A 21,588-nucleotide genomic window follows, 5' to 3' on the forward strand; every position below is an offset into this window, starting at 1 on the left:
AGACTAGAGGAGGTTGTGGAACTGATCATAGATGGCGCCAGGCTTGACGGCCCCCCAGGCCTGACAGCCCCCCAGACCTGACAACACAATCAACAGAGCTGCCTACTAACATTAGATCTAATGAGTGCTGACTGTTAAAATCACAGAACCAGAGACAACTGCTCAGCATCCGGCTGTAAGGCGATACAGAGGGTAGTGCTTACGGCCCAGTACATCACTGGGGCCAAGCTTCCTGCCATTCAGGACCTCTATACTATGCGGTGTCAGAGGAAAGCACATCAAATTGTCAGAGACTCCAGTCATAGACTGTTTTCTCTGCTACCACACGGCAAGCGGTACCGGAGCACCAAGTCTTGGACCAAAAGGCTCCTTAACAGCTTCTACCCCCAAGTTATAAGACTACTGAACAATTAATCAAAATGGCCACCGGACTAGTTACATTGACCCCCCCCATTTGTTTTGTACACTGCTGCTACTCTCTGTTTATTATCTATGCATAGTCACTTCACCCCTACCTACATGTACACATGACCTCTAACTTGTACCCCCGCACACTGACTCGGTACCGGTACCCGCTGTATATAGCCTTGTTATTGTTATTCTTATTGTGTTACTTTTTTTATTTTATTTGGTAAATATTTTCTTAACTCTTCTTGAACAGCACTGTTGGTTAAGGGCTTGTAAATCAGCAATTCACAGTAAAGTCTACACTTGTTGTATTCGGCGCGTGTGACAAATAAAGTTTGATTTGATTTGAGTATGGCTGTTAGTTAACTGTTGAACTATTTCTACTGCAGCTTTCACTTTAACAGTTTCTTCATCTGCTTGGCCTGTTAACTTGTAAAACCAGTTACATTTTGACTTCACCAAACTGGATCTGACTGGCTCAAAATGTGAGCAAAATACACATGCAGAGGTAAAGGTGTGTGTGTGTGTGTGTGTGTGTGTGTGTGTGTGTGTGTGTGTGTGTGTGTGTGTGTGTGTGTGTGTGTGTGTGTGTGTGTGTACCTGCTGTGGTGGAAGGACTTGAGTTTGGGCTGCAGCAGAACAAACAGCACCACCAGCAGCAGCAGGAGGGCCACAGAGGAGGCTGTGGACGCTACGATGGACAGCGCTGGCATCGCCAACGGAGACCGCAGCTCCTTATCTGAGACACAGACAGAGAGACAGAGACCGAGAGACCGAGAGAGAGAGAGAGAGAGAGAGAGAGAGAGAGAGAGAGAGAGAGAAAGATGGATGGGGAGAGGTTTAGGATTGTTGCTTTGGCAGAACAAATATCTACTTCTGTTATGCAATAGAGCATTGTGAAATTGAATTTAATTAAGAGAGGGAGACAGGAGACAGTCGGGAGACAGTCGGGAGACAGCAAACACTGGACGATACTTAAATTTTTTTTTTTTTTTTTTTTTAAATTGAGTGATATTTTCTGAGCATTTGGACAGAATCAACTGAAGGGTTCCTCAACGTTCTACTGAGACAGGAGCTCTTAGTCTGACTCAGACAACTAGATATGGATGCTGGCCTACTACACTACATACAGTAGGATGTAAGGGGGATGTTCTACTCAGACAACTAGATATGGATGCTGGCCTACTACACTACATACAGTAGGATGTGAGGGGGATGTTCTACTCAGACAACTAGATATGGATGCTGGCCTACTACACTACATACAGTAGGATGTGAGGGGGATGTTCTACTCAGACAACTAGATATGGATGCTGGCCTACTACACCACATACAGTAGGGTGTGGGGGGGGGGGATGTGGCGTATGAGGGGTGTGGGGTAGGAGGGGTGTGGGGGGTATGAGGGGTATGAGGTGAGGTGTATGAGTGGTGAGGGGTGGAGTGAGGGGTATGAGGTGAGAGGTATGAGGTGAGAGGTATGAGGTGTATGAGGTGAGGGGTATGAGGGGTATGAGGTGAGGGGTATGATGTGAGAGGTATGAGGTGAGGGGTATGAGGTGAGGGGTATGAGGTGAGGGGTATGAGGTGTGAGGGGTATGAGGTGTGAGGGGTATGAGGTGAGGGGTATGAGGTGTGAGGGGTATGAGGTGTGAGGGGTATGAGGTGTGAGGGGTATGAGGTGAGGGGTATGAGGTGAGGGGTATGAGGTATGAGGTGAGGGGTATGAGGTGAGGGGGGTATGAGGTGAGGGGTGAGAGGAGAGATGATCTTACCTTGGCTGAGGCGGCAGGTGATCTGCATGGGTGCGTCCCACTCCCCATTCTGACAGGTGAGGAACTTGTAGTCCCCCTTCAGAGCGTAGCCCTCGTCACAGAAGTACTCTATCACGGTCTTCTGGGTGAGGCGGTGGCAGGGGGACGGGTGGCACCTGTACCCTCCGTTCTCTGGCTCCGTGGGAGGGGGGCACACTGTGGGAGAGAGGAGAGGTAAAGATGGAGACAGAGAGAGGTAGAGAGACAGCAGTAGAGAGAGAAAGCGGTAGAGATAGCTGCTGCCAAAGCAGCAGCTACTCTTACCAGGGTCTAGCAAAATTAAGGCAGTTTATACAATTTTGAAACATTACAATGATTCACAGATTTCACAACACTGTGTTCCCTCAGGCCCCTAATCCACCACTACCACATATCTACAGTACTAAATCCATGTGTGTGTATGTGTGCGCCAATGTTTGTGTTGCTTCAGTCCCCGCTGTTCCATAAGGTGTATTTTAATCTGTTTTTAAAAATCTATTTTACTGCTTGCATCAGTTACCTGATGTTGAATAGAGTTCCATGTAGTCATGGCTCTATGTAGTACTGTGTCCCTCCCATAGTCTGTTCTGGACTTGGGGATTGTGAAGAGACCTCTGGTGGCATGTCTTGTGGGGTATGCATGGGTGTCAGAGCTGTGTTTAAAATTTTTATTTCACCTTTATTTAACCAGGTAGGCTAGTTGAGAACAAGTTCTCATTTACAATTGCGACCTGGCCAAGATAAAGCAAAGCAGTTCGACACATACAACAACACAGAGTTACACATGGAGTAAAACAAACATACAGTCAATAATACAGTAGAAAAACATATATATACAATGTGAGCAAATGAGGTGAGAAGGGAGGTAAAGGCCAAAAAAGGCCATGGTGGCGAAGTAAATACAATATAGCAAGTAAAACACTGGAATGGTAGATTTGCAGTGGAAGAATGTGCAAAGTAGAGATAGAAATAATGGTGTGCAAAGGAGCAAAATAAATAAATACAGTAGGGGAAGAGGTAGTTGTTTGGGCTAAATTATAGATGGGCTATGTACAGGTGCAGTAATCTATGAGCTGCTCTGACAGCTGGTGCTTAAAGCTAGTGAGGGAGATAAGCGTTTCCAGTTTCAGAGATTTTTGTAGTTCGTTCCAGTCATTGGCAGCAGAGAACTGGAAGGAGAGGCGGCCAAAGGAGGAATTGGTTTTGGGGGTGACCAGAGAGATATACCTGCTGGAGCGCGTGCTACAGGTGAGTGCTGCTATGGTGACCAGCGAGCTGAGATAAGGGGGGACTTTACCTAGCAGGGTCTTGTAGATGACCTGGAGCCAGTGGGTTTGGCGACGAGTATGAAGCGAGGGCCAGCCAACGAGAGCGTACAGGTCGCAGTGGTGGGTGGTATATGGGGCTTTGGTGACAAAACGGATGGCACTGTGATAGATTGCATCCAATTTATTGAGTAGAGTGTTGTATTTTATAAATGACATCGCCGAAGTCGAGGATCGGTAGGATGGTTAATTTTACGAGGGTATGTTTGGCAGCATGAGTGAAGGATGCTTTGTTGCGAAATAGGAAGCCAATTTTAGATTTAACTTTGGATTGGAGATGTTTGATGCGAGTCTGGAAGGAGAGTTTACAGTCTAGCCAGACACCTAGGTATTTGTAGTTGTCCACATATTCTAAGTCAGAACCGTCCAGAGTAGTGATGCTAGACGGGTGGGTGGGTGCAGGCAGCGATTGGTTGAGGAGCATGCATTTAGTTTTAGTTGTATTTAAGAGCAGTTGGAGGCCACGGAAGGAGAGTTGTATGGCATAGAAGCTCGTTTGGAGGGTTGTTAACACAGTGTCCAAAGAAGGGCCAGAAGTACACAGAATGGTGTCGTCTGCGTAGAGGTGGATCAGACTCACCAGCAGCAAGAGTGCCAGTAGTTAAGACAGACAGCTCGGTGCATTCAACATGTCAATTCCTCTCATAAATAAAAGTAGTGATGAAGTCAATCTCTCCTCCACTTTCAGCCAGGAGAGGTTGACATGCATATTATTAATATTAGCTCTCTGTCTACATCCAAGGGCCAGCCGTGCTGCCCAGTTCTGAGCCAATTGCAATTTTCCTAAGTCCTTTTTTGTGGCACTTGACCACACGACTGAACAGTAGTCCAGGTGTGACAAAACTAGGGCCTGTAGGACCTGCCTTGTTGATAGTGTTGTTAAGAAGGCAGAGCATCGCTTTATTATGGACAGACTTCTCCCCATCTTAGCTACTACTGCATCAATATGTTTTGACCATGACAGTTTACAATCCAGGTTTACTCCAAGCAGTTTAGTCATCTCAACTTGCTCAATATCCACATTATTTATTACAAGATTTAGTTGAGGTTTCAGTTGAGGTGAGTGTTTCATTCCAAATACAATGCTTTTAGTTTTAGAAATATTTAGGGCTAACTTATTCCTTGCTACCCACTCCATAACTAACTGCAGCTCTGTGTTAAGTGTTGCAGTCATTTCAGTCGCTGTAGTAGCTGACGTGTATAGTGTTGAGTCATCCGCATACATAGACAGCAAGGGGCCTAAACAGCTACCCTGGGGAATTCCTGCTCCTACTTGGATTATGTTGGAGAGGCTTCCAATAAAGAACATCCTCTGTGTTCTGTTTGACAAGTAACTCTTTATCCACATTATATCAGGGGGTGTAAAGCCATAACACATATGTTTTTTCCAGCAGCAGACTATGATCGATAATGTCAAAAGCCACACTGAAGTCTAACAAGACAGCCCCAACAATCATTTTATCATCAATTTCTCTCAGCCAATCATCAGTCATTTGTGTAAGTGCTGTGCTTGTTGAGTGTCCTTCCCTATAGGCGTGCTGAAAGTCTGTTGTCAATTTGTTTACTGTAAAATAACATTGTATCTGGTCAAACTTTACTAAGATGTAACAGGCTGATTGGTCGGCTATTTGAGCCAGTAAAGGGGCCTTACTATTCTTGGGTAGCGGAATGACTTTAGCTTCCCTCCAGGCCTTAGGCCACACGCTCTGTAGTAGTCTTAAATTTAAGATGTGGCAAATAGGAGTGGCAATATCATCTGCTGTTATCCTCAGTAATTTTCCATCCAGATTGTCAGACCCCAGTGGCTTGTCATTGCTGATAGACAAAAAAAAAAAACTCCTCCACAATGACTTTATGAAATTCCAAAGTACAATTCTTGTCTTTCATAATTTGATCCAATATACTTGGATGTGTAGTGTCAGCGTTTGTTGCTGGCATGTCATCCCTAAGTTTGCTTATCTTGCCAATGAAAAAGTCATTAAAGTAGTTGGCAATGTCAGTGGGCTTTGTGATGAATGAGCCATCTGATTAAATGAATGAAAGTTATAAAAGTTAGCTTTTTTACCCAAAATGTAATTTAAGGTGCCCCAAAGCTTTTTACTGTTTTTCTTCATATAATTTCTTTGTTTCATAGTGTAGTTTATTTTTTATTTAGTTTAGTCACATGATTTCTTAATTTGCAGCATGTTTGCCAATCAGTTGGGCTGCCAGACTTAATTGCCATACCTTTTGCCTCATCCCAACAAATGTTCAATTCCTCATCAATCCAAGGGGATTCAACCGTTTTTACAGTAATTTTCTTAATGGGGACGTGCTTATTAGTAACTGGGATAAGTAGTTTCATAAATGTGTCAAGTGCAGCGTCTGCGGTAGAGAGAGAGGGAGTGGCAGAGAGAGCGCGAGGTAGAGAGAGAGAGAGAGAGCGTGAGGTAGAGAGAGAGAGAGAGAGTGCACGAGGTAGAGAGAGAGAGAGCGCGCGCGAGGTAGAGAGAGAGAGAGCGCGCACGAGGTAGAGAGAGAGAGAGCGCGCGCGAGGTAGAGAGCGAGAGAGAGAGCGAGAGAGAGAGCGAGAGGTAGAGAGAGAGAGAGAGGTAGCGAGAGAGATGTAAAGAGAGAGGTAAAGAGAGAGAGGTAAAGAGAGAGAGGTAAGAGAGCGAGAGAGGTAAAGAGAGAGAGAGAGGTAAAGAGAGAGAGAGAGGTAAAGAGAGAGAGAGAGGTAAAGAGAGAGAGAGAGGTAAAGAGAGAGAGAGAGAGGTAAAGAGAGAGAGAGAGAGGTAAAGAGAGAGAGAGAGAGGTAAAGAGAGAGAGAGAGAGGTAAAGAGAGAGAGAGAGAGGTAAAGAGAGAGAGAGAGAGAGGTAAAGAGAGAGAGAAGTCAGATAACTATTCTAATCGATGCAGAAAGCCAGTAAGATGCTTCAGAACAAGTACTGGTGAGTGTGTGTGTACTTACTACCAATCGTTGGTGCGTATGCGGTGTGTGTGTACTTACTACCAATCGTTGGTGCGTATGCGGTGTGTGTGTACAACTACTAACCATCAGCGTGTATGCAGCGTGGAGGCAGGTGGGACCATGTTCCAGCGGTGGTACAGGTGATGGTGGTGGGTCCATCGGGGGTGTAGCCCGGCTCACAGCCATAGGACAGCAGGGTACCAGGGGGGGAGGAGCCTCGGTTCCCCTGAGTCTGGTTCACCAGCTCCCCATGCTGTACAGCCAGCGGCTGCGGGCATCCTGGAGGACACAGAGGTGTTCGTTTCATATTAGCAGTTTAGATTTGATAGGAGACAGGATATGCGTCTCTGCGGATGGAAGACCACCGGTAACGAGAGATCTCATGGAACGGAAGGATTTGTATTTCTGTGCTTTTTCACAGTCTCAACGGAAATATGTTGAGACTGCAGCATTCACACTAGAAACAGGGATTAGGTTAGTCTGAATGTCTGCTGTCACCTGAAATGTCTCAGAGGAGGACTCCTCTCCTGTTTAATATCTCTATAGTCTTGGTCATAACAGAAAGGACTGGTGGCTAACTGAAGAAGAGAGGAAGGGGGACTGTGAACAGAGTTACAGCACTATAAGCCACTCAGACAGGTTGAGAATGAACCCCAGAGCCTAGCAGTTCACTGATCCACTCTCCAATACTTCATCTGTGGTGCTGCCGTACTGTACTGTGTGTGTGTTTGGCGTGTGAGTGAGACAGAGAGACAGAGAGTGAGAGTGTGTGTTCCCGCTTCCCAGCACAGTAAAAGGAAGGGAACATTACTTCTCTGAATGTGTGCCAGTACCTTCCCACTGCGCCGACCACACACACCTGCCTCACTAAAACACGGTGAGAAAAGTGATATTCTACCACCTACACTAATGAAAACCATTCCAACGGTAAACTAGCATCCCAGACATTGACGGTGTAAATTTTCAGGACTAACAACAGCTTGGACTTGGTCTCAGTGATTTGACGGGTTATATGTGGCAGGACAAGCTGACATTTACACAGTTTAAACCAGGGAGACGGACATTGTGTCAAGAACAGCCGCAGGCACCTCTTTGAAGTCAATATAAAATAGGAGTCTAAACAATATTCCTTCCAGAATGACTATCTTCAGTCGGAGAGAGCGAGAGAGAGACTTTTGTTCCCATTCTGTCTGAGTTTCTCTGTTGTAATCACAGGCCGAGCTGTTTAGGTATCTTTCTGCCCTGGCTGGCACAAATAGACGGTGTGTGTGTGTGTGTGTGTGTGTGTTGCTCCTCCATGTTCCATCTTACTCTCTTATCTCCAGGGGGAAATGTAGCTGCCACCAGAAGATTAGGCACACCCACTTTATAGGCTATATCATTTTTATTTGAGTCATTTAGCAGACGCTCTGATCCAGAGCCACTTACAGGAGCAATTCAAGCTAAGTGCCTCGCTCAAGGGCACAGACTTCACCTAGTCGGCTCGGGGATTCGAACCGGTTACTGGCCCAACGCTCTTAAAACGCTAGGCTACGTGCCGCCTGTCTCCCTCCTCTTATGACAATTGACTGATTAATCGTCCGATCTTTAAGAGTCTTCATAATGTGGTCTGGTGGATGATTAGCTGATGACCAAACGCTGCAGGCCAGCGGGACACAAACCGCCTCGGGACGAGCTAAGCAGAGGACTGCGTGTCGGCGCTCGATTGCGTGTGAGAGGTCAACAGAAGACAACCAGCACAACAAGAAGCTGCAGCAATAAATCCCATATTAGTTGAAGAGGCCTACTACTACTTAAACTTGGTAGCTACAGCTTTACCACATAACCTCACACCATCAAATTATTTTCTTGCCAAAACTTGACGTGTTGCCAAAGGGGACTGACTGTAACGAATAACAATTTCTAGTCTGCCAAACGGAATGAGGATTTTACTACAGTAAACAAACAACCTTGAGAAGTCAGATGATTTTTTGGAGAAGCATGGCACTAGAAGTAGTATTATCTCAGTACAAAACGACTCTTGTCCTCGTTGTTGAAAGCACTGCACTAGACCTAATCGACCTCCGCTATAACATCATGAGTATGAAACTAGTACATTATCACCACTGGCTGGCTAGAATTCATTAAGTCTAGCGTCTCTAGTACATTATCACCACTGGCTGGCTAGAATTCATTAAGTCTAGCGTCTCTAGTACATTATCACCACTGGCTGGCTAGAATTCATTAAGTCTCTAGTACATTATCACCACTGGCTGGCTAGAATTCATTAAGTCTCTAGTACATTATCACCACTGGCTGGCTAGAATTCATTAAGTCTCTAGTACATTATCACCACTGGCTGGCTAGAATTCATTAAGTCTCTAGTACATTATCACCACTGGCTGGCTAGAATTCATTAAGTCTAGCGTCTCTAGTACATTATCACCACTGGCTGGCTAGAATTCATTAAGTCTCTAGTACATTATCACCACTGGCTGGCTAGAATTCATTAAGTCTCTAGTACATTATCACCACTGGCTGGCTAGAATTCATTAAGTCTCTAGTACATTATCACCACTGGCTGGCTAGAATTCATTAAGTCTCTAGTACATTATCACCACTGGCTGGCTAGAATTCATTAAGTCTCTAGTACATTATCACCACTGGCTGGCTAGAATTCATTAAGTCTAGCGTCTCTAGTACATTATCACCACTGGCTGGCTAGAATTCATTAAGTCTCTAGTACAAGCACATTTAGATAGCCTAATCATTCTGAATAGAGAGAGAGAGAGCAGAGAGTGAGGAGAGACGTGAAAGAGGGGAGAGATGTGAGAGAGCACCCCGCCTCTCTCCCCTCATCCATCCCTCCGCTTCCCACTCTTCCCACCTCCATCCCTCTGTGCAAGGAGGAGCAGGAGGCGCACTGCCAGAGCCCTGCAAAATGACCTCCAGCAGGCCACAAATGTGCATGTGTCTGCTCAAACGGTCAGAAACAGACTCCATGAGGGTGGTATGAGGGCCCGACGTCCACAGGTGGGGGTTGTGCTTACAGCCCAACACCGTGCAGGACGTTTGGCATTTGCCAGAGAACACCAAGATTGGCAAATTCGCCACTGGCGCCCTGTGCTCTTCACAGATGAAAGCAGGTTCACACTGAGCACATGAGCACATGTGACAGACGTGACAGAGTCTGGAGACGCCGTGGAGAACGTTCTGCTGCCTGCAACATCCTCCAGCATGACCGGTTTGGCGGTGGGTCAGTCATGGTGTGGGGTGGCATTTCTTTGTGGGGCCGCACAGCCCTCCATGTGCTCGCCAGAGGTAGCCTGACTGCCATTAGGTACCGAGATGAGATCCCCAGACCCCTTGTGAGACCATATGCTGACACATGCACATTTGTGGCCTGCTGGAGGTCATTTTGCAGGGCTCTGGCAGTGCACCTCCTTGCACAAAGGCGGAGGTAGCGGTCCTGCTGCTGGGTTGTTGCCCTCCTACGGCCTCCTCCACGTCTCCTGATGTACTGGCCTGTCTCCTGGTAGCGCCTCCATGCTCTGGACACTACGCTGACAGACACAGAAAACCTTTTTGCCACAGCTCGCATTGATGTGCCATCCTGGATGAACTGCACTACCTGAGCCACTTGTGTGGGTTGTAGACTCCGTCTCATGCTACCACTAGAGTGAAAGCACCGCCAGCATTCAAAAGTGACCAAAACATCAGCCAGGAAGCATAGGAACTGAGAAGTGGTCTGTGGTCACCACCTGCAGAACCACTCCTTTATTGGGGGTGTCTTACTAATTGCCTATAATTTCCACCTTTTGTCTATTCCATTTGCACAACAGCATGTGCAATTTATTGTCAATCAGTGTTGCTTCCTAAGTGGACAGTTTGATTTCACAGAAGTGTGATTGACTTGGAGTTACATTGTGTTGTTTAAGTGTTCCCTTTATTTTTTTGAGCAGTGTATATATCCATTGATTCTTAAAGAATATAACTTATAAATGCCCCATGAGCTCAGTTCAACTGTCAGAACCCGAAATATAAGCTTGTTTTACTCCAATGTTTGTAAACAATGTAAATGTAAAAACACACACTAAATAGTCTGAAATCATGGTTAAAACTATACTTGTTTAATATAATGGATGGTCAGTCCTTGCATCCATAGCTCTGTCTGTATACGAATTTGAGAGTGGTTCGATTTCTCGAGCCCCATACCTCAGCTTTTTTACTGAAACAGGGTACACTTTGTTATTGTTTCAACCGCTGATTGCCCCTTTAAGAATCACTTGGTTCATTGTGAGAGTCTAATACCCTGGTGTCTGATGGGACTTCAAAATAAAAGGGCATTTAGTGGGTTCCAACGGGTCCTATGGGGAGAGAAAGAGAGGCGGGGGAGGGGGGGCGTTAAAATCCTCTCTCCGCCCATCTGTCACCAATGACAATGAGCTGGAAAAGAGAAAGAAAGAGGGAAAGAGAGAGGCAGAGAAACAGAGACAAGAGAAAGAGAGAGAGAGAGGAAGGGACTGGGAGGGTCTTAGTCGGCTCCGGTAAATTGAAATTCTAATTATCCTTCATTACAAGCTGCTGGAGGCCAACTCAGATCACATTATTATAGTAATGCAGCTGCTGAAAGGCTACGGCAGGACAATAGACACCCAGAGAGAGAGATGGGGGAGAGAGAGAGAGAGAGTGAGAGAGAGATGGGGAGTGAGAGAGAGATGGGGAGTGAGAGAGAGAGATGGGGAGTGAGAGAGAGGTGGGGAGTGAGAGAGAGGTGGGGGGAGAGAGAAATAGAGAGAGAGAGAGAGAGAGGTGGGGGGAGAGAGAGAGAGGTGGGGGGAGAGAGAGAAAGAGAGAGAGAGAGAGACTAAAGACTGGGAGGAGGAGGATAACCCCTCTCCCTGGGTTGGTAAATATGTTTTGGTTCCTTTGTTAGTCTTTTGTTGTTGTTGTTAGGTTGGAGTGGGTGGATGGATGGTGTTGTGTTGTGTTCCCATGCCTCCCTTTATCTCTCTCTAATCCAGGGATTTGAGTCAAGCCGTCATTATCAGAGCGTTAAACTCATTACATGAGACTGCTGGAAAGGAACAGAGGCTGAGGGGGTTGGCTCTATTGACAGTAGAGAGGCTGAGGAGGTTGGCTCTATTGACAGTAGAGAGGCTGAGGAGGTTGGCTCTATTGACAGTAGAGAGGCTGAGGGGGTTGGCTCTATTGACAGTAGAGAGGCTGAGGAGGTTGGCTCTATTGACAGTAGAGAGGCTGAGGGGGTTGGCTCTATTGACAGTAGAGAGGCTGAGGGGGTTGGCTCTATTGACAGTAGAGAGGCTGAGGGGGTTGGCTCTATTGACAGTAGAGAGGCTGAGGAGGTTGGCTCTATTGACAGTAGAGAGGCTGAGGGGGTTGGCTCTATTGACAGTAGAGAGGCTGAGGAGGTTGGCTCTATTGACAGTAGAGAGGCTGAGGGGGTTGGCTCTATTGACAGTAGAGAGGCTGAGGGGGTTGGCTCTATTGACAGTAGAGAGGCTGAGGGGGTTGGCTCTATTGACAGTAGAGAGGCTGAGGAGGTTGGCTCTATTGACAGTAGAGAGGCTGAGGGGGTTGGCTCTATTGACAGTAGAGAGGCTGAGGAGGTTGGCTCTATTGACAGTAGAGAGGCTGAGGGGGTTGGCTCTATTGACAGTAGAGAGGCTGAGGAGGTTGGCTCTATTGACAGTAGAGAGGCTGAGGAGGTTGGCTCTATTGACAGTAGAGAGGCTGAGGGGGTTGGCTCTATTGACAGTAGAAAGGCTGAGGAGGTTGGCTCTATTGACAGTAGAGAGGCTGAGGGGGTTGGCTCTATTGACAGTAGAGAGGCTGAGGAGGTTGGCTCTATTGACAGTAGAGAGGCTGAGGGGGTTGGCTCTATTGACAGTAGAGAGGCTGGGCTCTATTGACAGTAGAGAGGCTGAGGGGGTTGGCTCTATTGACAGTAGAGAGGCTGAGGAGGTTGGCTCTATTGACAGTAGAGAGGCTGAGGAGGTTGGCTCTATTGACAGTAGAGAGGCTGAGGAGGTTGGCTCTATTGACAGTAGAGAGGCTGAGGGGGTTGGCTCTATTGACAGTAGAGAGGCTGAGGGGCTTGGCTCTATTGACAGTAGAGAGGCTGAGGGGCTTGGCTCTATTGACAGTAGAAAGGCTGAGGGGGTTGACAGACAGAGCGGGAGGGAGACAGACAAGGAGGGAAGCAGACAGAGAGAAGGAGAGCTGGTGGCTTAATGTCCTCTAGAAAGGCAGAAAAAGGTATGAAGGGAGAAAGAGAGCGAGAGATTGAGCAATTGAAAAGGGAACATGCTGCGGGGTGAAAGTCATGCTCCTTACAGACAGGCTGACGTATCCGTAGGGAGAGAGGAGTCAGTGAGGGAGGATCATGGGGGAGAAGGCAACACGTCTGAGCACACTGTTACAGACCAGTCACTCTGGATGCCAGACAACGAAGGGTGGTGTGTGTGTGTGTGTGTGAAACCTAGTCGGTGTGTGTTAGGTTGAGCTCTGTGTGTGTGTGTGTACACTAGGGATCTGACTATGGAAAACAATATAGTTAACGGAAAACAAATGTAAGAAAAATTACAAAAATTCCAGATGAATTCACAATGCAGCTGTGCTGCTGCCAGAAACGGTTTGGGTCTCACCGTGCGTCCCCTTTCAGATGTACCTTTACTACCATTACTGTCTCTCAATTCACCTCCCAAAGTCTGCATTTCCTTCTCAAAGTATTGTCATACAGGACTTTGCTGCTGTCGCTGGCCTTTCTCTGCCATTTTTACCCAACGTTAACGGCGATGACGTACGTATTGGTGGGGGAGTCAACTCCAAAATAATTGATTACCTGACTCCTTGCACGTCGACTCCTGCAGTTTGTGTGAGTGTCAGGATTCGATTCAGCTAGGAATCGACTCCTAAAGAGTCAGTATTTTCAGAACAGAGACCGATCACGTTGTCCTCATTATGATGAGGTCCGATATGCTCAGGGCTGATATTGCGCTGTACAGACTGGCAGATATTATCCGGGCTAAAGCGGTTGGTGTCTATGCTAAAGGTTAAGACTGCTAGCAGTGGCTAACATTGACGAAATAGCTAGTAGCTAATTTGCTGGCTAGATTCTGAAGGAGGTAGCTATTCATGTTGCTTTTTCCCAATTCAAAACACAGTCTAGGTTGGAACTGTTGCTGTTAAAATATAATAAATGATTTTCATTCTGAACTGGAATAAACTGATTGACCACATCACCCAGATGTAAACCAGAAAACAAACAAAGCTCTAATGAGAGGTTTGTGGCTGGTTGAAGTTTCAACAAGCATGTCTATTCTGGGCTCAGTTTGACAGTGTAACCCTGTACTTGATTTAAGTATGCCAGAGTTGTGAACCCTGACTCATAGGTATGTGGTGCCAAACTGGATCAGAACATCTACTGCTTCCTCCGTCAGGCAGAAGACCACTTCCTGCTGTAGATGAGCAACCCAGAACCGGTTCTCAGTCAGGCAGGAGACCACTTCCTGCTGTAGATGAGCAACCCAGAACTGTGTGAGTGTGTTTTTCTCCAAAAACATTTTGTTTCAATCAGTTTATTCCAGTTCAGAATACATTGTTTTAATTGTATTTTAACAGCAATAGCTCCAACCAAGACTTGTTTTCAACAATAATTTATACAGAAAGATGTACAGTAGGCCTGATCATTTCTACAGTAAGATGTACAGTAGGCCTGATCATTTCTACAGTAAGATGTACCGTAGGCCTGATCATTTCTACAGTAAGATGTACCGTAGGCCTAATCATTTCTACAGTAAGATGTACAGTAGGCCTGATCATTTCTACAGTAAGATGTACCGTAGGCCTGATCATTTCTACAGTAAGATGTACAGTAGGCCTGATCATTTCTACAGTAAGATGTACAGTAGGCCTGATCATTTCTACAGTAGGCCTGATCATTTCTACAGTAAGATGTACAGTAGGCCTGATCATTTCTACAGTAAGATGTACCGTAGGCCTGATCATTTCTACAGTAAGATGTACAGTAGGCCTGATCATTTCTACAGTAAGATGTACAGTAGGCCTGATCATTTCTACAGTAAGATGTACAGTAGGCCTGATCATTTCTACAGTAAGATGTACCGTAGGCCTGATCATTTCTACAGTAAGATGTACAGTAGGCCTGATCATTTCTACAGTAAGCTGTACAGTAGGCCTGATCATTTCTACAGTAAGATGTACAGTAGGCCTGATCATTTCTACAGTAAGATGTACAGTAGGCCTGATCATTTCTACAGTAAGATGTATAGTAGGCCTGATCATTTCTACAGTAGGCCTGATCATTTCTACAGTAAAATGTACAGTAGGCCTGATCATTTTTCATCTTCATCTGTACTGTTACTTAGGGTTGCACTAACAGTAGCTAGCTTTGGCTAACTTTACCTAGCTAGCTATTAGGGGATTGTTAGAAAGTGAAAACACATTTACTACTATAAGAGATAGTGCTCCCTTTATTTAGACAGCGGCGAGTGAGAATGACAAGTCATTGGCTGACAGCGCATCATCTGCTGCTGAACGACAGAGCTGCAGCGTCGGGGTCGAGGAGTGATCTTCAAGAAAACTGCAGAAACAGATGTGGTAAACCGCGAAGCACACGGGCATCTCCCTCCCACTCCCACAGCTGCCAAACTGACACCGCTGCCAAGCAGAGAGCACTGTTGCACTTGGCCAAACCAATTCCTGTAATTCATGAAATAATGATACATTTAATCTAACAAGTCGCGACACATACTTTAAAGAAAGGCTGGGCTCGGATATTCTACACGCAACAGACTGAACACACACTTGCATCATTAGTGAAGAGAAAGAGCAAGCGAGCTAGCGTGAGGGAGAGAGAGGAGGGCGCAGGCAGAAGGAACCGCGCGCATATGTCTTGGTAATCTGTGTGTACGTGGACATTAGGGGTTTAAACGTTAAAACGTTTAAAAGAAATTAGGATCCTTAACCGTAAAAAAAAAATGTTTGCATGCCTCGCAAATTACCCCAAAATAGCCTAAAGTAAAGCCTTCCTCTCTGGTTTTATTTAAATGACAACTTTCCCCAGGCCTTTATAGCATATCGTCTAGTTCGGCTTTAACGCAGAACATAATGTTTTGTGATAACTGCATTGCGATTTAAAATTGTGTGGGAAAATATCGTTTTTCGGTTAGGGATTTTTCTTACAGTTAAGGATCCCAATTTTGTTGAAACATTCACACCCCTTAACCCCCCCCCCCCCCCCCCCCCCACATACACAGACACCCAATCTTCCTTCCCGTGTTAGTCTAGTCATTGTTTGATCTTCCAACAACAGCTGTTTGTCAGAACCACAGTTGAAAAGGAAACTAGGCTATATAAAGTCATGGAGCTGTAGGATTCGGCGATTGTTCTACGGAAGTTAGAACATGTTCCAGAGAATTCTAATTTCCACTGTCAGCTCTCTCCGGCCCTTCCATCACACACACACACACACACACACACTAGAGGTCTAAGCGGGGCTGATTTATTCATCCTGCTGCCGCCTTTCATACCACTGGCTGTCACCCGTTACCACAAGAACTGGTCCCGACCCAACCACAGTCCTGCCATGTTATTTCAGGTATATATGTGACACAGCTCACCTGCCAGCCATGGGCCTAGCAATTTTACACCCTATAGGCAATATGCACAAAAATAACCTAAGAACTAGGTTAAATTACCAGAGAATCTCACCGTGGCCCATTATATTAGGCTATCGGTATTACTGGGCTATATCAGCAGATATCACACAGCTGTGTCCTACCTTTTAGGAAAACGATTTGAGGACAGAGACAAATAAAATGAATAATCAATTTATTTAAAAAATTGGGGAAAAAGAACTGCCACGTGATTCTCCGCCCATGCATAGGCTGCCTACTCGGTTTCATTGAGACCACACAAATACTAGATCTCACAGGCCCTTCCTCTATAACGCTGAAATTAAAGTGTTTTAACTAGGAGGCCAGCCACCTGTCTGTACTGCGGCCTATTGTCTCCTTTCACTACAGAAGATCATTGAGCAGGCTGACGCTGAATAGGAGAGACGACTGAACTCTCCTATCTACCGAGGTCGATTATGGATGAGAGGTCAAGGGCTATAGTCGGGCTGACCCGCTAACTAAAAACACACAGGGACGCACACACACTTCCTAGGAGCAGATGGGCATAGTACGTTTGGGCAGTGGGGAACAGAGAGAACAGGGGAAAGCCCCCCACCCACCCCCGGCCAGCTGGAAGGCAGACATTCTTACTCTCAGCTCCAAACAAATAGAGCAGCCTCTGTCAGACCAGACCCCCCCCCAAAACACAGAGACCAGAGAGTGACAGACCACTTCATAAATTACACCTCTGCTGTTGAGTTTCATCTCTGGTTTGTTCAAAACACTGCATTCCATTTACACTGCATGTGTTCTGTTCAAAACACCAACTGCCACAACTCTGATGTTCATCTCCCAACTGCCTGTTCACGAGTTACCAGGCGGCTGTTCACGAGTTACCAGGCGGCTGTTCACGAGTTACCAGGCGGCTGTCCATGAGTTACCAGGCGGCTGTCCACGAGTTACCAGGCAGCTGTTCACGAGTTACCAGGCGGCTGTCCACGAGTTACCAGGCGGCTGTCCACGAGTTACCAGGCAGCTGTTCACGAGTTACCAGGCGGCTGTCCACGAGTTACCAGGCGGCTGTTCACGAGTTACCAGGCGGCTGTCCATGAGTTACCAGGCGGCTGTCCACGAGTTACCAGGCAGCTGTTCACGAGTTACCAGGCGGCTGTCCATGAGTTACCAGGCGGCTGCACAGTTCAACAGTTCTACATATCACGTGCAAGATGGATAGGTCAGCTAAGCGAAGCTTAATCATTGATTCAGGTGTTATTTTGAACAGCATATGAGTCTGTGTATGGCTGTTTAGTGGCAGTATCTGCCTGGGGGGGCAGAGTAGGGTCTGCCGTCTCTGTGTAGGGCCGTTTACTGGCAGTATCTGCCTGGGGGGGCCATAGGGGAGAATGTCCCTGGGGAGCTCAAAAGGAGTTGACAGTGACACACGATCTGCTATCTACAAGCTGGCCTCACACTGCAACAGTTGGTGTGTGTTTCTGTGTGTGTGGGCGTTGATGTATCCTCCAGTGTAACTGTCATCCAGACTCTGACCCCACCTGACCTTTCTCTGTGACTAAATATGGACCTAACCATGATGTCAGACTCCGCTTCACTTTTTTTCCACTTCCTTTGGCAATGTAAACATTTTCCCCCCATGCCAATAAAGCCCTTTAAATAGAATTTAATTGAGAAAGATGAAATGGAGTAATTTGTTTAGGACAGTTAAACACAGTAATGTCAGCCTGTTATCTAAATGGACACAAAGTGCTCTTCTCTACCATGCTGGACAACAATATATATATAAATATATACATAAATATGAGAGAGACTTTTGTTTAATGATTTTTTTTTAGTTGCTTTGGCAAAGTAAACATATTTTTCCCCATGCCAAGAAAGACAGTAGAGGTGAGTTTAGCATAAATATGGAACGTCAACAACATCTATAATGTTGAAACCAAAAATGATAGAAATGGACATGCAGTGGTCGGATGCTGTCCATTTGTCTAGCTAAATGTTACAGTGTGCATCATACATACAAGATGGTGATGAACGGTCCATGGCATCATCGGCTGGGTCAACTCTGCATTAGTGTGGCGTTAGCCTACGATGTGTCCCGATGAACACCAGTCTGGCTTTCAGTTAGTGCTCGAGGGCAACGTCCTCCTCCACCTACACCCTCGTAGTCAGGCAGCCATGTTGGGAGATAGCCTGGTCACGTTGGTAAAGTGGCCACACCTCGTCTCACCCCCTGCTCTGACATTCACTAAGCTTCACTACAGAGAGCTGGCTCGTCATTCACCGCCCATTGACTAAGGTCAGTGACATGTTAACTAACTACACTTCTTCAGTGTGGTTGTAACAGTGGATCTTAGACCTTCCTCTTGTCTAGCTGCAGGAAGTGAAGAGAGAGAAGGTAAACACACTCCGGGGTTGTAAGGAGAAAACACACACACACACACACAGAGAGCCACACACACCTGAGCTGAGAAAAGAGAAGTCAAACACAAGAAGAGCCGTAATCCCCCACAAACAGCACGAAACAGAAACTGAACACACACACACACACACACACACAAAGAAACTAAGCAAGTGCTAAAACACATTTCAGAGCCAAACACACACAGAGCCAAACACACACAGAGCCAAACACACACAGAGCCACACACACACAGCCACACACACAGAGCCACACACACACAGAGCCACACACACACAGCCACACACACACAGCCACACACACACACACACACACACACACACACACACACACACACACACACACACACACACACACACACACACACACACACACACACACACACACACACACACACACACACACACACACACACACACACACACACTCCACTCTCACTAATGACTTTCCAGTGATCTAGCTGAATGTGGGCTCCGTCCAACTCCAACACCCTGCTCAAACACTTCTTTGTCCTCACATTTCAACAGAAGCAGCATACTGGTTTACTCCTTCTCTCCTCCCTGAGCAGGGCAGGCTGGAGGGGCTGTGCCTGGAGGGGCTGAGCCCGGAGGGGCTGTGCCTGGAGGGGCTGAGCCTGGAGGGGCTGTGCCTGGAGGGGCTGACTAACAGCTCTTTAGGGGGATGCCTTGGAAGGAACATGCAAAACACCACCTGGTTTACAGAACAGAAGACAAAGGCCATTGTTTCTGGCAGGCTTTGTTTACTAGATAGGCTAGTGGTTTAGGGTTAGACGACTTCCTGTATGAGGCTGAGAAAGAGAACAGAAAACTGAGCAGACTGAGCCAGAACAGCACTGTGGTTTTTATATATAAAATATATATGACCCCGCCTGCCTGCCTCTGTAGTTATCGTGAGAACGACAACGTTTAGAAGAACACATATGGGGTCCACACACACACAAACACACACACACACACACACACACACACACACACACACACACACACACACACACACACACGCACACACGCACACACGCACACACGCACACACACACCAAATGTCATGTTAAACGCAGGATTCTGTTTTTCACGCAGAAAAGGAAAGACAAAAATATCTACTTGCAGATGTATAATGAGTCTTATTGTAAATTCTGCTCAGCTTCAGTCAGGTTTCACGCTAAATATTGGGAATAAAAATTATTATATATATATTTTTTTAAAGGGCACATTTTGTGCTTCAGTTGCCCTTCTCCACTCAGATAAAATAACCTTTGCTCTCATCTTGACCAATTAAATTCCACCATTCAGAAACTTTTCTCCCATGTTGTTTTTCCTCCAGATTAACTTCAAAACAGTAGTAAAATGGAGCTGGCTGAATTCTTTCTACGATAAACAGTAGAAATATGATGGCCATGCATAGTTTCTGCAAAAAAATACCTCGCTTTTTCATATGCAGCTAAGCTAAATTTACTTTTCTGCCGATGGTGTTGCACAAATGTATTTTGTGTGGAGAAAAACTATAGTTTCTCGCCCTTGATTACTCGATTGAAGGCAATTTTTTTTTTTTATCACGTTCGACTTTCAAAATAACACACAGTTGAAAGAAAAAAAAGAAAAATGCTGATTTGTTGATGTCTGCCTTTTGAAAATGCAGATTTCTGAAGGCTAAGGCACGTGCAAACACAAATATATCGTTTGTAAATGAGTGTTGGAGTGTAGGAGTGTTGGAGTGCTGGGGTGTTGGAGTGTAGGAGTGTTGGGGTGTAGGGGTGTTGGAGTGTAGGGGTGTTGGAGTGTAGGGGTGTTGGAGTGTAGGGGTGTTGGAGTGTAGGGGTGTTGGGGTGCTGGAGTGTTGGGGTGTTGGGGTGTTGGGGTGTTGGGGTGTTGGAGTGTTGGAGTGTTGGAGTGTTGGAGTGTTGGGGTGTTGGAGTGTTGGAGTGTTGGAGTGTTGGAGTGTTGGAGTGTTGGAGTGTTGGGGTGCTGGGGTGCTGGGGTGTTGGGGTGTTGGGGTGTTGGGGTGCTGGGGTGTTGGGGTGCTGGGGTGTTGGAGTGTAGCCCCTGGCTATCCGTAAATGGTGCAGTCTGCTTTGCTTAATATAAGGAATTTGTAAAGATTTATACTTTTACTTTTGATACTTAAGTATTATTTAGAACCAAATACTTTTACTCAAGCCGTATTTTACTGGGTTACTTACACTTTAACTTGAGTAACTTCCTATTAAAAAAGGTATCTACACTTTTACTCAAGTATGACAATTGGGTACTTTTTCCACCACTGCTTATGGGATACGTGTTTTGTCAGATTCCACAATGATTCTTCAGTTGTGGACACTACATCACCACACTCCCTCTCTTGCTCTTGGTCCTTCTCATCTTTGTAAGTCACCTTGATTTAGCACCTGTGTGTGTTTTATCAGTTTCTCTACGAAAATATTTAGCGAACTACATGACAGTAGCTAAAGCAAGGGGCTAAAGCAGCACACAAGTAGACTAAAAATGCATGCTGGAGAGAAATTGGAGCGGGCGAGGAGGTCGTGGCTCCAGCCTTTAGGAAACTCGCTCTACACTCCGCACCAATACGCTGACACACACTCCCAGATATCTAAGGCATGGCTGGTCTTGACATTTTCCTCTGCCGTGTGGTCAGAGCCAGGCAGCCATGATGACGTATAGCCTAGCATACGCTCTAATTATCACAATGTTCCTAGACTAGCCCCAACTTCTCTTCTCTTTTTCACAAGAATCATTTCACAACTTAACTAAAAGACAAAACGTCTTATACAAGAGTTATTCACACAAAGAGAAACCAAAGTGTTTCCAAAACCAACGGCTGCAGCCTGTTCAGTCTGAGATAACCCTCAGCAGCAGACGTGAGAGCTCATCAGTGGTAGACAAATCCCAGTTCATCCCTAACCCTAGCTTCATGTCCACTGTCCTCCTCCATATTCCAGTTCATCCCTAACCCTAGCTTCATGTCCACTGTCCTCCTCCATATCCCAGTTCATCCCTAACCCTAGCTTCATGTCCACTGTCCTCC

The 21,588-nt window shown here is 46.1% G+C and overlaps 1 protein-coding gene across 2 annotated transcripts in view; it reads right to left on the bottom strand.

Annotated features, from left to right (window-relative positions):
* Positions 1–21,588, bottom strand: part of susd6 (sushi domain containing 6) — a 32,001-nt gene that overhangs the window by 3,685 nt on the left and 6,728 nt on the right. For both annotated transcript variants that reach the window (XR_005478195.1, XM_039009278.1), the window contains exons 2-4: positions 6,559–6,753; positions 2,181–2,375; positions 1,009–1,147 (exon numbers count right to left, since the gene is read on the bottom strand). Coding sequence is in view for 1 of the 2 variants with exons in the window: in XM_039009278.1 (XP_038865206.1) it covers positions 1,009–1,147; positions 2,181–2,375; positions 6,559–6,753 (529 nt within the window). In the remaining variant the exon portion in view is untranslated. The remainder of the gene's footprint in view (positions 1–1,008; positions 1,148–2,180; positions 2,376–6,558; positions 6,754–21,588) is intronic.

Source organism: Salvelinus namaycush, chromosome 15, assembly GCF_016432855.1.
Source record: "Salvelinus namaycush isolate Seneca chromosome 15, SaNama_1.0, whole genome shotgun sequence".
Lineage (NCBI taxonomy): Eukaryota > Metazoa > Chordata > Actinopteri > Salmoniformes > Salmonidae > Salvelinus > Salvelinus namaycush.